The sequence below is a fragment of the Typha latifolia genome, chromosome 11 (assembly GCF_019914945.1).
Source record: "Typha latifolia isolate L0001 chromosome 11, TyphaL0001v2, whole genome shotgun sequence".
NCBI classification, from domain to species: Eukaryota; Viridiplantae; Streptophyta; class Magnoliopsida; order Poales; family Typhaceae; genus Typha; species Typha latifolia.
This window is the reverse complement of record NC_133096.1, coordinates 8,199,650-8,215,908: the sequence shown is the minus strand read 5'-3', so window position 1 is coordinate 8,215,908 and position 16,259 is coordinate 8,199,650. Positions and strand designations below refer to the sequence as shown.

General features: G+C 37.4%; 4 protein-coding genes across 6 annotated transcripts; 2 read left to right on the top strand and 2 right to left on the bottom strand.

Annotated features, from left to right (window-relative positions):
• Window positions 1–154: 154 nt before the first annotated feature.
• Window positions 155–5,415, bottom strand: LOC140797495 (origin of replication complex subunit 4). Its single transcript, XM_073150963.1, has 16 exons — window positions 5,180–5,415; window positions 4,995–5,085; window positions 4,836–4,892; window positions 4,696–4,743; window positions 4,395–4,445; window positions 4,261–4,304; window positions 4,123–4,186; window positions 3,738–3,824; window positions 2,779–2,870; window positions 2,602–2,683; window positions 2,099–2,184; window positions 1,903–2,012; window positions 1,042–1,134; window positions 907–971; window positions 680–823; window positions 155–525 (listed from the first exon to the last, which is right to left on the bottom strand). The coding sequence occupies exons 1-16, from the start codon at window positions 5,275–5,277 to the stop codon at window positions 484–486; spliced, it is 1,254 nt and encodes a 417-aa protein (XP_073007064.1). The 5' UTR covers window positions 5,278–5,415; the 3' UTR covers window positions 155–483.
• LOC140797496 (uncharacterized) lies at window positions 5,403–8,637 on the top strand. 2 transcript variants are annotated; one of them, XM_073150965.1, is made up of 4 exons: window positions 5,403–5,540; window positions 5,625–5,724; window positions 7,192–7,401; window positions 7,741–8,637. In XM_073150965.1, exons 1-4 carry the CDS (start codon window positions 5,463–5,465, stop codon window positions 8,469–8,471), a joined length of 1,119 nt encoding a protein of 372 aa, XP_073007066.1. In that variant the 5' UTR covers window positions 5,403–5,462; the 3' UTR covers window positions 8,472–8,637. The 2 variants fall into 2 exon arrangements, with proteins under 2 accessions (XP_073007066.1, XP_073007067.1); XM_073150966.1 differs by having other exon boundaries at window positions 7,176–7,401.
• A 134-nt stretch (window positions 8,638–8,771) lies between these two features.
• LOC140797497 (uncharacterized) lies at window positions 8,772–9,925 on the top strand. Its single transcript, XM_073150967.1, has 2 exons — window positions 8,772–9,490; window positions 9,604–9,925. The coding sequence occupies exon 1, from the start codon at window positions 8,860–8,862 to the stop codon at window positions 9,478–9,480; it is 621 nt and encodes a 206-aa protein (XP_073007068.1). The 5' UTR covers window positions 8,772–8,859; the 3' UTR covers window positions 9,481–9,490; window positions 9,604–9,925.
• A 1,913-nt stretch (window positions 9,926–11,838) lies between these two features.
• LOC140797493 (protein DETOXIFICATION 14-like) lies at window positions 11,839–15,612 on the bottom strand. Of its 2 annotated transcripts, none has more exons than XM_073150956.1 (7): window positions 15,276–15,612; window positions 13,729–14,273; window positions 13,550–13,636; window positions 13,412–13,468; window positions 13,077–13,315; window positions 12,282–12,487; window positions 11,839–12,145 (listed from the first exon to the last, which is right to left on the bottom strand). In XM_073150956.1, exons 1-7 carry the CDS (start codon window positions 15,555–15,557, stop codon window positions 12,062–12,064), a joined length of 1,500 nt encoding a protein of 499 aa, XP_073007057.1. In that variant the 5' UTR covers window positions 15,558–15,612; the 3' UTR covers window positions 11,839–12,061. The 2 variants fall into 2 exon arrangements, with proteins under 2 accessions (XP_073007057.1, XP_073007058.1); XM_073150957.1 differs by having other exon boundaries at window positions 13,729–14,269; window positions 15,276–15,593.
• Window positions 15,613–16,259: the final 647 nt, after the last annotated feature.

Genomic DNA, 16,259 nt, shown 5'->3' with positions numbered 1-16,259 from the left:
ACAAGACAAGTTCTACAAGTTTATTGTCTTCCTAAATATCAATACATCATTGCCATATCTTAAATAAGCTTTTCTTATGATCGTCGCTAAATGCATGCCAATATGCTAAAGACGTATCAAGGATCCAGCTATTAGCAACATCTAGCTAAAGACGTATCAAGGAAAATTGAAACTATTGCTTCATTAGCACAGCAAATTCCATTGGGTTTTGTTTTTCACTTTACAACATTGAATTTGGACAGAGTCTGACTGACATTCTTATATGCATGTCATCATAAATAATTTGTCTTTCATCTTCAAATAACTCCATGGTTAGCACTGGCATTCTGCGTCATGCTTTAACATTGACTGAAGTGAATCAAGTTTCCTCTGAAAGTCACCTGAGGAAATATCGGAAAAGCAGCTCAATCGGCATTTGCGTGCCATCTATAGGTTTTGTTGCCAGCATCCAGCAAATAAGGACTAGTAAGAATACCATCTCTTCTACTTGTAACTTTCATGGTCAAACAATTTCTGAAGAATGGCCTATCAGAACAGAAAGAGAATTTCCATTTGTTTAGAAGATATTATAAGGACAATAATGATTAATGACCAAGAAAGTATTCACTCTGAGGCGACTACATCATCCAACTTAAGCAAGAGAACAGTCTTTCTAGTAGGATGAGATGAAGAAACTCACTGGGCAGGCAGAGTTTGACTTCAGACCATGATACAGTTCATGGGCAGAAACCAGAAGCTTCACAGGACGAAACTCAATGGGTTGATTCCATCCTTTGCTATCTGCGAAGCTGATCAATTCCCGATCTAGAAGGTGTTCAAAAGCCTGCGGAAAAAAATATTATATTATTTTTGATATTCCAATAGAAATGAGAAAACTTGGCGCTCCTCGATAATTTTTATACTGACCTGTAAACAAACCATATTTGCATAATTGTCAGAGGTCTTATAGGCATCGTGAATAGCTTTATACTCTGAAAAAAAAAACTGTTGAGTTGAACTTTTGCTAGAGTTGATTGTAAAGAGAACAAGATAGATTCCTACCTTTCATTATAGAAGTGAAGTTGTACGAGTTTTTCTCTTTAAATTCTAACCTCTCCATGCAGACCAAGATATAGAGCTCCAGAATGGAAGCTCCTGCTCAAAAAATGTTTCAGATAAACAATCATGAGAGAGCCTATTTCTGAAATACAGAGAATAAGAATGAACAATTCTCATGTAAACAACAGCTGCTTTCTATGTTCTCCAAAATAGTAATACATCCCTCCACACATACAACTCTACGCACAACATCTTAGTGCTAACTAATATCGAAAAATAGGTGATAAGTAATCTTCAAACTGAAGGTGCTCTCTTTAGCAGGCATACACATAATGCACCAAGTGATGTGAATGCTGATGAAACTTGGTTTATACTTTATATTCGTATCCTATCAAAATTTATGCAATTCTCAGGCTTAGCAGTGTGGATCCTTTATTCCTAGAAGCAGGCATACTCAGGGTTGCTGTGAGAAATATCCAGCTTATCCAGATAAGAGTCAGCCATCTCAGCTGAAATATATGATGAATCAAGTAGGCTATCTAGTAGCCTGGCCAAATGGACATCCAAAGGTGTGGCAAAAATACCAGAGAAGGTACAGGCAGCTCGGTGGTTAGAGTAAGTGGCAGGCAATATAAACTTAAGACAGAAATTTCTTGATAAAGGATTGATCCACTAAAAGAGTACATCCAGCTGACAGGAAAGAATTTGATAGGATCAATATGGTCCAATTAAAGAGAATGGTTCGCACTCTCACAGCAAGTCAACACATGGATCATGTTGACAAAATAATTACCACTGTAAAAGGCGTGTATAGGCAAACTAGCCAACTAGCCACAGTGCAAGTCATATATGAGAGTGGCAAACCTTGCAGGGCATCAATCTTGGGCTGTCTTTGCGTGCATAGATGTGCACTCTTGAAGTTTTCCAATGATAGAAATCCAGAGTCCATATCGATACAAGACACGGCCCTAAATCTGAAGACAAATACTCTCAAGATAAATAATGATATTCAAGCACACATCATGATGTTACAAAAATGTAAATGATATTTAAAACTTACAGAAACCCCAAAAGGTTGCTGATTGTGCCATCAACATCCAAGAGTGAATTAAGAATCTCTTTGAACTTCTTATCACTAAAAATATTCTGCAACCTGTCAAGGGAAGCAACTTGATTGTGGCACTATAGGATGCTAAGTGAATTGTCTTTGATTTTTGCACTAATATCCCTGAACTTCATATTCTCCAAACAATGTGGATAGAGGATATTCATTTCATAGGATTCACTACTACAATTTCAGGACTATAAACGGCAAACCTAGTATTAATGCCTAATACAAAGTTGTGTCTTCCATAGCCTTCCTAGTCAAAACTGAGAAGTCCAATCAACTAACAGGAGCAAGAATTTTCTTATATTGTTATTATAGTATATTTTTGCATTATTTGTAATTCTTCTTAGATATCTTAATCACTATTAGTACAACTCCTACTGTTCTCAAATTATCCTATCATTCACTCTTGCCAATGAAAACAAACATCATGCTAGTAAAGTTCTAAAGGATACGGAGAGCCTTGAATTAAATTCACTAACATACTTTGAAGAGAAACTCGATTCTCTCGGTAGATATAACAAGTGTTCAATCAACCTGCATATCATCTCAAAGTTAGACAGTTTTAAAAGATTCTGGTCTAATCTTAACAATACACATACAAATTAGACTAAGAAGAACCCAGAACCTACCGTTGTATGTCATCTGCTGGAGGAGGAATAAACAAAATCTTCCTATGAGAGAACCGAGACCTAACTCTTTTCTCTAGGAGCTGGTCCGCATCCTGCAAAATAGACAGTGTTTTAGCTACAAGTGAGACGCATTAACTCAGAACTTATTACATGCTTTCTCACTTACAGAAGTTTTATATAGGTTCTACTTGTGCACATTCATGCAAGATATCCCTAGAGTACTGATTTTAATTGGATCTTATGTCTTGCTTTGTGAGAACTGCCCAAAATAGGTACTTAACTGGAAAGCTTCATATTTTGATAGATAGATATTAGTGTCATCATTAACTCTGTATCCAGCTTAACTTGACTAGGACTGGATCTAAATCTGAATATATCTTTGTAATCTATATCTAATACATTTAATATCCGGGCCATTCAGATTAGAATATGGCTGGATTAAAATTGGAAATTGGAAATTGAAGCAAATTTACATATAAAGAACATACAAGTACTAAACTACTAATTTGCATATGCAAAGTTTCTAACTATATAATCTATACTTGTAAAAACATACAAAACTAAATTATTTTGACAAACTATAAATGAAAAAAGAAAAACTAATAGAAAGAAGTAATAAATATCTTATAGGATGAAGCAAAAATAAAGATAAAGTCAAATATTTTGAACCTTCTATTAATATAATCAGTAAGCAAAAGAAAAAACTATAAGAATTTTGAGATTCATATCCGTCTTAATCAGATTTTATTCGAGTGATTCATTAGGTAATACAGATCATATTCCAGCTCTACTGCTCCTAGAAATGTACAATCTTGTGTGAATTATAATATAGAAAACTAATTTGAATTTAAACATCTATTGTTTAAGAATAAATTCCAACTAACCACATCAAAGTAAGCTGTTACTAATGATACATAAAGTAGAAAATAAATAGCAAACAAAAATTTAAGACCTCATACCAAGCGACAACTCACACCAATGACTACAGCCTGGGACGTCAAAGTTTGCAATGCATCTAGCAAGCTATAAAGCAGCCGTTGCTTCCCCTATACATGCAGAAGTTAACTCCTTGTGTCAAACATAATCTGACAACAAATTTTACAATAAGAAAAAAGAGAAAGTTCTCTGTTTCTATACAAATAGTTTGAATTATAAGGGATTCAGTTTCAGAAGCACGACTATGACTTACTGATATTTTAACATTAAAATCTAGCATAAATTGATTACTAGGACATCTACCTACTTATAAATTAGATTGATAATAGTTATGGACAAGGAAATGGATTAGGGTATAAAATAAAGTCATATATATATATAGGATAACAATATGTACTTGTGATCAACCTGAGTGAAGAGGTCAAACTCATCCAACACAAAAATAACGCCCTTGTGAGCTAATCCACACTCCCTGCCAAAAGAACAATGGACCAAGTTGTCAACTGAAATGAATTTTCTGAAAATGAAGTTGAACTTTATACTTACCGTAGCATATCAATCATGAACTGAGAGTTGTCATCAGATGAAGCCTAGAGAGAATTTAGATTTGTTATCCTGTAAATGCACCAAAATAGTCCAACCTTCATAGAACAAAACTACAATAGGTATTGACTACCTACCATTTTCGAGAATAATAATTGATTTTCCAAGCACAATTGCCTAGCAATTTCCTTCAAAATCAGAATCCAGATAATGCAATCAGATTTACAGCTGAACATATTTCGAGAAAGTTAAAAGCAAAGAAACAATAAACATAAGTAAATGGCACAAAACATGGATAGAGGGCAATAAAAGATCTTAGAATTGATGCAAGATAAATAATAGATAAGTTGATACACTAATTTGCTCGGTTACTGTAATAATCATAATTGCAAACAGATCTCAATTTAAAACAACAAGTAGGGCTCCATAATATCAAACCTTGAGGGCAGAGTTATCATCACTATGCAGCAGCCCATTCAACCTGATCTGCAGCAGCCCAACCAATTTCCTCCATTCAGTTACAATAAAGCAATTTTACAATCATACTAAAGAGAGAAATATATCTACAAGAGAAATACCACAGAAATCGCATCAGGGTGTTCCATCTTCAAATCCTCGAGAACCAACTCGACTACCTAAAACAAAATAAACAAGATCCGATCTTTCATCAATTTTCCCAAGCACGTCGCATCTAAAAAACTCCCTACGTGCAAATTACTCCGGCAAAGTGAAATTACCGCTGCTTTCCCGGATCCACGGGGGCCAAGGAGGAGAACGGAGTTGTTGCAGCCCTCGGAAATGGAGCTGGAGATGAGGAACTTGAGCTTGCTGGCGAATGGACGTGATGGAGTGATCAAAGATCTCAAGAAGACTAGAATCAACACCCAAGAGAGGAATGGGAGGAAAATATTGAATTGGATACCTGTAATTGCTCTCCGGAGAGGATTTGAAAGCGGAGTGGACGAAGCGAGTGTCGCAGAGCCGTGATCGGAAGAGGGCTAGGGATTTCTCGGCTGCCATGACTGGAATAATTTGGCGGGAAACATTCTGGTCTTATATACCAGCAATAAGCACGTGCCTTGCGCGTGTCAGAATGTTTTTTTTTTTTTGGTTTCTTAAGAAAGAAGGGATTATTCAAAGAAGGGGTTTCAGTTTTGGAGAAGTAAAAAACCCTAGAATAGAGAAGACGACCTCGTGGAGGACTGATGTCTAAAGGAAAGAGAAGACTCGATCTTGCTCAATTTCTCGACTCGCAAATCGAGAGCATCAATGAGTCGTTTCAGGTAGTCGATTGCAAAATCCTAATCCCCATTCTCATAGTTGCTATCTCGGCTTAAAACTGGCAATTTTTTTTTAATGCTTCGCAGATGATGGAGGCGTCCGCGCCCGCGCTCTCGACTCTTGAGAGGGTGGATTGGTCTCAAGTCACCAAACTTGGTGATGAACTCTCTAAACAAGCAACAGTTGGTATACCATTTGTTTGTTCGCCTCTCTGTTCATGTTGTTTGGAATTTTGGTATCAATTTTTGAGTTGGGTTTTCGTGGATTTGTCTGATTTAATGGAGAAATCACATAAAACATAGGAATTTTGTTGGAGCTATGTCATGGATAGATTCCTAGATAAAGAAACACCATGCTGTTATTAATGTAATTATGCGTTAGCATTCCATACCCAAGAATTTGAATATTAATACCTAATTAAATATCTTCTTGTCAATATCTCTGCTAATATTGGCATTCTCGGGGCCATGAAAGAAATTCTTGATTACTTCTCATTGATTCCGTGAATTATGCACTCCTGAGAAATGCAAAACAGAGATGAATAATCTTTGAAGGATGATGGAGAGTTGGAGAGAAATGATTTTTTCTTTTCTTTTGACAGAAGGCATTCGTGCCATTTCATTTAGAAACTTAATTGCCTCCCAGCCTGCAAGCCTGCAAAACATTGCCGGAGAGCAACACCCGCAAAAAGTTCCACATGACTACCACAAACACAAGCCACACCAATGTACCAAATCAAAATGACAACCCAACCACTATCACAGCTACACAACAAAAACTCACACAACAACTACATTGTAGGCTAGGTTTATTTACTTACTAGGTGTTGAATAACTGATCCATTTTTTCATATCTAGGATGCTTATTGGTATTATTTTGAATCTTTAACATGAAATATTGGGATGGAATATGATAGTGTACACTTTTAGATCTGTTAGAGGTTAATTCTGTTATTATCTTTTCTGGGCTATTTTCATGTGTTTGGAATTTCCATTGTATATTGTGTTTGGATAGTGCTTGTTTTGGCTGACCCGTGGGATTACATAACCTTCAAGATGGAGGTTAATTAATATAATACATCTGTAAGAATGAAACCCATAGATATGGAAGATGTAACATTCCTCAAACACATTATATTTCATATTTCATCTCATTCAGATCATCTGTGCACAAACAAATTCCCACTTGCTATTTGACTTTGTGACTTTCTGAGTTCACTTATGATGGATGGGCACAGTACATGATAGAGATTGTATGCACTGACGATCCCTACAAGCAGTTGCATAATGTAATACAAGCCTGATTCCAGAAACATCCAAACACCGCATCAATCTGCAATCTGTTTCCGCCAATTTGCTCTGATATCCTTAGTTTATCAATTCTAACTGCAAATTGTCTAGAAAGATATGATTGCTTTTGATACATTTAATCTACGTAATTATGCTTATGGCTACTACCAAGTCAAATGGGAATGTTTGGCACTACATCATCATTTTTTCATGTTAAGTACTTCTCATGTTTATTAGATGAAATTTGTATCATATTTGTAAAGCGATAAAGTGATAAGAATAACATCATAATACAAAATTATTACTACTTCTATGCTCTATTTAAAGATGTATGATTGAATGCAATAGATATGATACCATGCAGCTGGAATGCTTTGGGGTGGAGAAGCACCTGATGCGAAAGCATTGAAGGAGAACATGAGTACATATTTCAATGTGCTTCAGGGATTTATTTTAATTTGCTGTGGTACTACAGTTGGTGCTGGGCCCACCCTCCATAAGTGCATCCGTATTTCTGCGAAAAGAGTTGTGGATTGCAGCCTTTCATTCTTCAGGGAAGCTGTCTCCTCTTATGGTATGCAAATCTATCACCTGTGAACTTTTCTTTTAAGTCAATCTGTATGAAAAGAATTGGCACAGTTCAAGTACCTGGTCAGATCTATGCCGCAAAATAACTCAAAAAGGGCTGAAAGTTTGTCAGTTTATATTGTGAATTATTGCAGCCTATCTTTACAAGATATAGTCAAACAACTCAAATCAACAGTCAACTCACTTAAATCATTTTGAAACTGGAGCAAACCCTGCACTCTCACTTTTTCTTATTTTCTTTCTTCTGTAAGGCAGACTCAATCAATGATTCAATATCTAGGCTTCTGCCATGGCTGCCTAACATTTTATGCTGACTTATGTTCAGAATCTCATAAAAGATCATCATTCCCAAAGCTAACAGGAGAAGTTTGGGAAGCATGCACTGCCCTCAAGAAGGTCCCGTCCACAAATTATACTGCCATCGGCCGAGCAATGACTCAGGTGGCTGTATATGTTAAGGACATCCTACGAGAGATGAAAGAACTCATTGCATATGTTGACTCCCCTGGTGATTCAGCAGATAGAACTTCCAATGAAGCTCTTGATACCCACAGCCCTGGTGATTCAACAGATAGAACTTCCAATGAAGCTCTTGACACCACCTGTGGGTCTGAGCATGATGAAGATGACAATCTTTCTCGTGATGAGATCACCATCGTCCAGTTAGTCATCAGCGTTGCATCCAATACACTGACAGTCATAAAAGAGGTCATCCGATTTGTTACTGGGTTGCTCAAGTGCTCAAGCCATGAAACTAGGACTCAGGACATTGTTGATTCCTTGGAAAGATTGCTGAGCTTCTGTCAGGAGATGGCAGACCAAGTTAATGATCTGGGAGCTTGTGTTTACCCGCCGCAAGATGTATCTCAGATGAAATCGATGATAAAAAATATGTACGGTGTAATTCGCGGGATGTGCAGGGAAGTTGAATGTCTTGGCGGCTCACCGGAGGCTGTTTATGGAGCCTGTGAAGGATTTGAGAGCTCCTTAAAAGAACTGGAGTCTGGATTGGGTGATGATGACCTAGTAAATGAACTAGAGAAGCTTTCTGTGTAGCATCTAATGTATTAATTATGTAGGATATGTAAACTAGAATGAGAGGGCCAAACAAAGCAGATGGGCAAATGTATTTTGAGGCTTTTGGGATAAACAATTGTAATTTATGAGGTAGAGAAGCTAAATATTGGGAGAATTCAAATATAATTCCTCATATTTGCTAGGATGGGGATCCTTTGATTCGGATGTTCTACATTACTCAAAACGTGCATTTATAGATACTCCCCTGCTTTTTTTTATATTTGCATATTGGTCCCCCTTATTGAATGTTTGTGTACAATTCTACCCCTCACTTCTTCCTCCTCTTCGAACCCAAACCCTAACCCCACTTAAAACCCAGCCCATTGCTTCATCAGAGCGAAAGCTTTACACTATCTAGTTTACAACGATGAGCTCTCTCCTTCGATCCGCTCACCGCCTCCTCTACACCAAGCACTCGAACCCAATCCAAGCCCTGCGCCGCCTCTCCCTCCCGGCGAAGGCGGCGGAGGCCGCCGCGGTCGGGGATCTCGAGCCGTTCGACCAGCGTAAGCTTCCGAGCAACTACGACCCCTCCACGTTCGACCCATCGGCGCCGGCGAACCCACCTTCCGACCGAGTCTGGCGGCTCGTCGACGAGGTCTCCGCCCTCACCCTCGCCGAGGTCGCGGAGCTCACCTCCCTCCTCATGCAGCGCGCCGGCGTGGAGGAGCCGCCGGAGATCGGGATATTGAACGCAGGCGGCGGGGGAGGGTTCGGTGGCGGCGCGGCGGCCGGCGGGGCGGCGCAGGGGAAGGAGGAGAAGAAAGCGGAGAAGACGGTGTTCGAGCTAAGGTTGGATGCGTTCGACGCGGCGTCCAAGATCAAGGTGATCAAGGAGGTGCGGGGGTTCACGGATCTCGGGCTCAAGGAGGCTAAGGACTTGGTGGAGAAGACGCCGACGGTGATCAAGCGAGGGGTCTCAAAGGAGGAGGCAGAGAAGATCATCGAGAAGATGAAGGCTGTCGGCGCCAAGGTTGTAATGGAGTGATCAAGAAGAGGTAACTTTTCTCTGGATTTTGTTTACTTTGGTATGAATTAGGTTGCAAGTTTGGATTGCCTTTTTCTTTTTCCTCTTCCTCCATGATTGTGGCTTCTTATGCATCTCTGGTAGGGGTACTTGATCAAAGGAACACAAGGATTTTTAGTGCATTAGATGCATGGAGCTTAAGGAGTTCTCCACCATGCACTTCTTGTGCTTGTTATTAATGTTTCACACATTAGGTAAAGCCAAGATGATGGTGGATTGATGCATTTGGAGAAAGAAATTCAAAGAATTATCTTCTATTTTTCTTTTGAGAGAGAAAATGCATGTTTCTCATGATTTTTATTTAAAATTTAAGGCCTGCAATAAGTGAGTCACCTTTTGTGAAAACGTTATTCTGGTGTAATCTGAAGCTAGAAATAAATACGCCTTGAGATAATTTCAAATCAAATTTCTCATATTACTTTGATTTCATGCTTGAAACACCATCTCTTCCTTTATGAATGACTTATAATTGGGTAATGCATTTCCTTTAATGGTCCAATTTTTTGCTTTCTGTAGTTTGCTGAGTAGTGAATTATAATCAATTATATTGAGACTTGAGAGGACCCTACTTGTTGGAGTTTTACCTGGCGCTATAAGTGAGAGTCAAATCAAGGTCACTGATATTGTTGAGAAATTTTCCTCCTTCGATTTGATTTGTTAGAAATACTTGTGAAGGGACAGTTTCGCCGTTTGCCTGTGCTACAAAGTATTAAGTTCTAAATATCCTGCGTACTACTGTTAAGATTAGAATATTAGATGCAACTCGCCTAAAGGATTGCAGCAGTCATAGATGGAAAATGTTGTCATAGCAGATATGCCCCTAGCTGTTCATGCTCCCTAATTAATAAGGATACATAACTCCAAACAATTAGTTATAATTCCATAATTATGGATACATAACTCCAAAGAACTAGTTATATTTCCTCCTCTAAAGCATGGATACTTTTTTTACTTTTCCGCATTAGTAGTTGATACGTATTAGATACTGATACGGTCTGATACGTATCTAATACGATTGGAAGAGTATCCAAATTTTAAAAATTAATTTTAATTTTTTGATACGGCTCCGATATAGTGGGATATGACTCCGGTACATTTTTTGAAGTTTTTTGGATTCTAGTGGGTCAGGTTTGCAATAAAAATGTGTCTTGACCCATTAATTGGTTAGCTAACCCATTAACAGTTAACGAAAATGAAGCAGGAAAGGAGCTCTATTCATAATATTACTTGTCACTATCCATTCATAGATGAATTAATTGGAGCTCGTGAATGTCACTGTTGTATATTAATTTAATATTTATACTTTCTATGTCCATGTTAGAATTGATGTCAATTTATAATAGGAGAAACTTAGGTTTTTCTAATGATGAAACTTATTAGTGGATAGTGCATGAACTTATCTAGTGTATGTATTATCTAATGAAGAAACTTATCTAGTGCATGATGTACGAACATAGTTAGTGTATGTATTATCTAATGACAGAACTTGGGTTTTTTATGAACTTTTGGAGAATGATATGCATTTTTTACTGTACTATATATTGGTTGGCAATAAATTAAGAATATATTTTTTATCAATTTATTTATTGCCATATCTATTCATATCCTTTTTTTTATGAACTTATTATATCTCCGAATCTGTATAGCCATATCCTCGTATCCCTTATCCATCTTCATAGATTTCCTCGTTAGAAGATTTGTATTGGAATAGGCTGAGATCCTCAGGCTCAGGTTTGTACTACATTTGTTTCTAGTTTACCATTTTGTCAATACCATACAAGTATGCAGTTTCATTATTCATAGTACATCAGTCTGTCGTCTACGCTTTGCTTTCCTCCATCAGGTAGCTCTCCATGATCTAACCATTGCACGTGTAGTTAGTTGATTGAAAATTTTGTATATCTTAGTTTTAGTAGAAAGGAATCCTTTTTTCTTTCTTAATACTCAGGTTATCAATTATATTTTCCTCTTAGTCCTTGGAAGATTCATAAGACACGAGCTTAATTGTTATAACATTCTGGACTTATTCAAATTTTCAACCGTATCAAGGATAGTGAGCAGAAGTAGGAGAATGAAGGAGAATAATTTCCAAATTATTTTCTCTAATGTGTACATGTTGTTCTACCTTCTAATATATTTTTTTCCCAAATAATTGTCTTATTTCATAAGAGCTAAAATATGGGGCGATTAAGACGTATTCTCTAGTTCCAGCTCAGAGCTTCGCTCGCTTGTGAACATGGACAAAAATATTAGCATTATTGTTCTGTTTTAAGAGAGTGCAAACTTAACAGTGGGACAGTTAAATCAGTGCTACTAGGATTTAAGTTTGAAAATACTTAAATTCGATATGAGCTTTCTTAACCAATAAAACCCACGTTTATAACCTCGTGGAGCCTAAACACAAACATCAAATGGAGCCAAAACTCCATCAGCAATAGAATTATTTGTGTAATATTCTCTTTTTCTAACTACTTAGGCGATGCAAATCCTACTTCTGACCTGCTTAGAAGGAAAACAGTTAGTACTCTGAATACAAGTAGATTCAAAGAACTACTACGCCAGCTCGTTTAGATTCACTCTGCAGTGGTAGTTTTTCTGTGAAAACTCGCTCCCTTGCATTGTTTGCCTGCAATTTATGTAACAAGAGAGATAGTCAGCAATTATTTCAAGAATTTATTTTTCGTCTATAGCAACTATTCATTAGAGTTCATCAAGGACCAACAAGATATGATTATAGAGGATTTGTAGGTAGAGGAGCAAACCATTTGTTGCCAATTTGTGAAGCTTGTTATGAAAGAGAGAAGAATTGTCTGAGTTACAGACCCACAGACTATACCCATCCAAAGACCCCTTCCACCTATATGCAGTACAAAGCCCAACAAAACAGCTATAGGGATTCCAATCAGATAGAAAGACCCAAGATTAACATATGCACCTAAGTGCTGCCACCCACATCCTCTAGCGACACCTGATGCAAAAAAGTTTACACATATTAGTAAGCATAGAGCATAGAGGTACCATTCTTTCTTTTCGAAAGAAAAGCAAAATTATAATTGTAAATTTTCCAATTTGACATTATTATGATCTGCTGATGATGCTGCGATAATTAACTAAACAATGTGCACAGTGTGTTTGCTTGTGGAAATAGGAAATCTTGCCCATATTTACATTAAAGTACTGTGGTGATTCTCATGCTTCTTGTATCATGCTTTGACACTAGAGATACTAACATATTCTTCTAGGAGTTTAAGTACAAATAACTCAAAATTTGAATTGTAAAAAGCTATACAAGTTGAAACTAGTTTAGACTTTCCAGGATTACTGATCAGTGATTACTAACAGTTATTGCTTATGTAATTGTTGAGCCTGTTATATTGACTTTAGAATTGATTTGAAAAATTGCCTGTTGTAAGAGGAGCAAATAACAACCAAGTAATGCAGAGGGATGGATATGAAGTTAAGAACATCTCAAATGAATATTACATGCTTGAGCAGCCAGCATAAACCGAATAATAGCACCTCAAAGAAAAGCTGACATGGAAGGAGGAATATATAACCTGAGAGAACCCCTTGCAGACTATCTGTGATCACAGAGATGCACACCAAGGGAACCATTTTGGTGACATAGTTTATGACCTCCATCTCATTGCTGTAGGCATAGCCCACAATTTTTCTCAAGGCTAATAGGGTTCCGCTCACAAGAGCAGCCTCTGAAACTGCAAGAAGCATCACGACACGAACTGCTGATCGAGCTCTTCCAGGGTTCCCAGCACCTAACTCGTTTGATACTCGTGTACTATTTCATAAGAAGCAACACTCGTACATATAGTACCATACTGATGAATAGGCAATTGAATGCAAGTCCATTTAAGGATGTGAAACTTGTGCTTACCTTGCAGCAGCACCAAGTCCATATGGTATTGTATATAGCAATGTGATGCTAGTCAAGCTGCCACAAGGATGAAACCAATCAAAGCAACATACAATTAGTCAATTATAAATCATTTATCCAGTTCTGGGTGCTTCATACCAAATTGAAAGAACCGAGGTTTCAAGCTCAGGATTAGGCAACAGTCCTGAGAGAAGGACGAGCAGCTCAAAGGACCACCATTCGAGACTGCGACCAAATAACCAGAAAATATCTATTAACTGCAGGTGAACTTAAAAAAAAAGAACATAAAACCCTCGCGAGAAAACAACTGTAATTACCATATCATCACTGCAGATGGCAGGGCTATTCGAAGGAACTCCCCAACTCCTCTAAAAGCCTCGCTTGAAAAAGGTGAGCGAGTTGCTTTACAAGAATCCGAGTATTTGATGTACACTCCAAGCATTAGGACATTCAACCAGTATGATATGCTTATTGACAAAGCAGCACCGGTGTTTCTCAAGCTGGTCTTGAATACCATTACCCAACATAGAGGAATGTGAAAGCATAGTGTTGTAGCACAGATTAGGAGCATTGGAATGATTAGGCTCTGGGACTGAAGGAACTTCATAAGAGGTTGAACTGTTGCATAAGCAAACAGGCCGGGTATCATCCAGATTGCATACTTCCCTGCCTCGAGTGAGATCATAGGGTCTTGGCCAATGAAGGAGAGAATTTTTCCCATTGAACACCATAGAAGAGAGATGGGAACACATACTACTAGAAGTGTAACTATGGCCCTGTAGGTGTGGATTCCCAGCTTCTGGTACTGTTGTGCCCCATAAGCTTGCCCACATAGAGTTTCCAAACCACATGCCATTCCTAGCTGATGGCAAAAGTGAGTCATGCCAAGTAGCCAGCAAATATTAACATATAGAGCATCAAAAAAGCTTTTAGACTTCTACATGTAAAGTCATATAGCTAAAGTATGTCCCATTGCTTCCTTTTAGACTTCTACATGTCCAAACAAATTAAAAATTTTCCACCTCAAGAAATTGATGAAGATGACAATCCTTTTTAATATAAGAAGTTGTGGCACCAACATAAATGCTACCCAGAACTCTTCAGCAAAAGAGATGATGATCAGATGAATCTTTTGAAGAGAACTGGAGTTGCTGATGAATATTCTTCTACCAAAAGTGGCTTATCGAAAGCTTTGAATAATTACTTAAACAGTTCATCTGCTACCAGCATATCAAAGCTAGATGGAACTTGTCTTTAAATGAAAGAGTCCTACGATCAGTTTCTTCATAAGTGGAACAAGGAAAAATAGTAACTTAAATGATATAATGTGATCCACAAAGCAACTAGTGAATAATAGAGGTTTTTCTTAATAACTTCTTTCCAAGAGAACCAAATGGTGGTTGACATAAGAATTGGTCCTGCCTCTCCACTCCTAATACTTCCCATCTTTGACCTACCACCAATTTGGAAAACAAAAAATTACTATCCGAGAGCTTCTTCCTATAAATTGAAACATATTAACTACTCGAGTTCTGAGGCAAACTCTAGCATCACACAATGTGGCAAAGTCAATATCCGGAACCATTAAATGCTGGATGAATGGAACAATTCACACAAATGTCCAAAGTTGGCATTTTTATTCCATGCCACAGCTGCAGAGTTACTATCAAACACAATTTTTTTAAAAAAAAATCAAACGGTCATTGTAATACCAAATCGTCCGTTATTGACCACACACTAATACTGAGACGATAATATTAATTCCCAAATCAGGATCGATCAAGATAGTAAAAGACTTATTCGAGAATAAGCTATTAGGTATTCGATCGGTTCGAATAGGTTTAGGGAATAGGGGGCGACTCACGAGGAGGCTGAAGCCGGTGACGCTGGTGAGGGACGTGGCGATTGCGGCGCTGGATAAGGCGAGCTCGCCGAGATGCCCCACCATCATGTTGGAGATCACCTGGATCATGTACTGCGATAGGGTCACCGCCACCATCGGCGCCGCCACGTACCCCAGCTTCTTCCCCTCCTCCATGAGCTCGCCGCCGCATATGCTCGCCGCTCCACAGCACCACCACCTCCTCTCGTCTCCTTCCCTTCCCTCCTTTGGTGAGAGCAACGCTGCCTCCACCTCACTCTCCATCTCTGGAAGGATAGAGATTAGAGAGAGTGATCTCTCTCTCACATCTGTTTGGTATAAATATAGAAAGATAAAGATCTATATCACTATATGAAAAACAATATTTTCAAAGAACACCCTACGTTTTCGTTATTTTCCGGTTAACACGATATTTCGTAAACAAACCTCTTTCTAAATATAAAACGATAATTTAGAAATTCTAGAAATAATCTTTGATTGATATCCTTAGTCTACAATGTCATGTGAAAACTATAGAGAAAAAGAAAATTGTAATTCAAAATCCTCGAATGAGTGTTAAAAAAAAAAGAAAATTTTATAAATAACACCCTACATTTTATTTATTTTATTATTTATATTCTGTCTTTCAAATTTTTTTTAACCTGATTCCTATTTTTGTATAATTCATATTTAAGACTTTTCATTAATTTAAACAGTATTAATAAAAAAAATTATATTATAATATATAAAATAAATTATAAATATATAAATTATTCATGACTTTCTTTAACGGAAGTAAAAAATAATAGTGAGAGTATTTTAATAATTTTATCGATATCAATTGGTTAAAATAAATATTGGATATTAAATAAGAATTATATAAAAAGATAAACGTCAAAAATAAATAAAATATAGAGTGTAATTTATAAAATATACTAAAAAAATTATTTTATTCACGGGAAAAGTTAAGATTCGAAAGCCACGTAA

Excerpts from the sequence above, each read along its gene's own strand:
- LOC140797495 (XM_073150963.1), bottom strand. The coding sequence starts at position 5,277 with ATGGCAGCCGAGAAATCCCTAGCCCTCTTCCGATCACGGCTCTGCGAC. Across the intron at positions 4,893-4,994 it reads GTGGATCCGGGAAAGCAGCG|GTAGTCGAGTTGGTTCTCGA; the intron begins GTAATTTCACTT and ends ATTTTGTTTTAG. Across the intron at positions 972-1,041 it reads CTTCACTTCTATAATGAAAG|AGTATAAAGCTATTCACGAT; the intron begins GTAGGAATCTAT and ends TTTTTTTTTCAG.
- LOC140797496 (XM_073150965.1), top strand. The coding sequence starts at position 5,463 with ATGTCTAAAGGAAAGAGAAGACTCGATCTTGCTCAATTTCTCGACTCG. Across the intron at positions 5,541-5,624 it reads GCATCAATGAGTCGTTTCAG|ATGATGGAGGCGTCCGCGCC; the intron begins GTAGTCGATTGC and ends AATGCTTCGCAG. Across the intron at positions 7,402-7,740 it reads GGAAGCTGTCTCCTCTTATG|AATCTCATAAAAGATCATCA; the intron begins GTATGCAAATCT and ends ACTTATGTTCAG.
- LOC140797497 (XM_073150967.1), top strand. The coding sequence starts at position 8,860 with ATGAGCTCTCTCCTTCGATCCGCTCACCGCCTCCTCTACACCAAGCAC.
- LOC140797493 (XM_073150956.1), bottom strand. The coding sequence starts at position 15,557 with ATGGAGAGTGAGGTGGAGGCAGCGTTGCTCTCACCAAAGGAGGGAAGG. Across the intron at positions 14,274-15,275 it reads TCACCGGCTTCAGCCTCCTC|CTAGGAATGGCATGTGGTTT; the intron begins GTGAGTCGCCCC and ends TTTTGCCATCAG. Across the intron at positions 13,469-13,549 it reads ACCTCGGTTCTTTCAATTTG|CTTGACTAGCATCACATTGC; the intron begins GTATGAAGCACC and ends TCCTTGTGGCAG.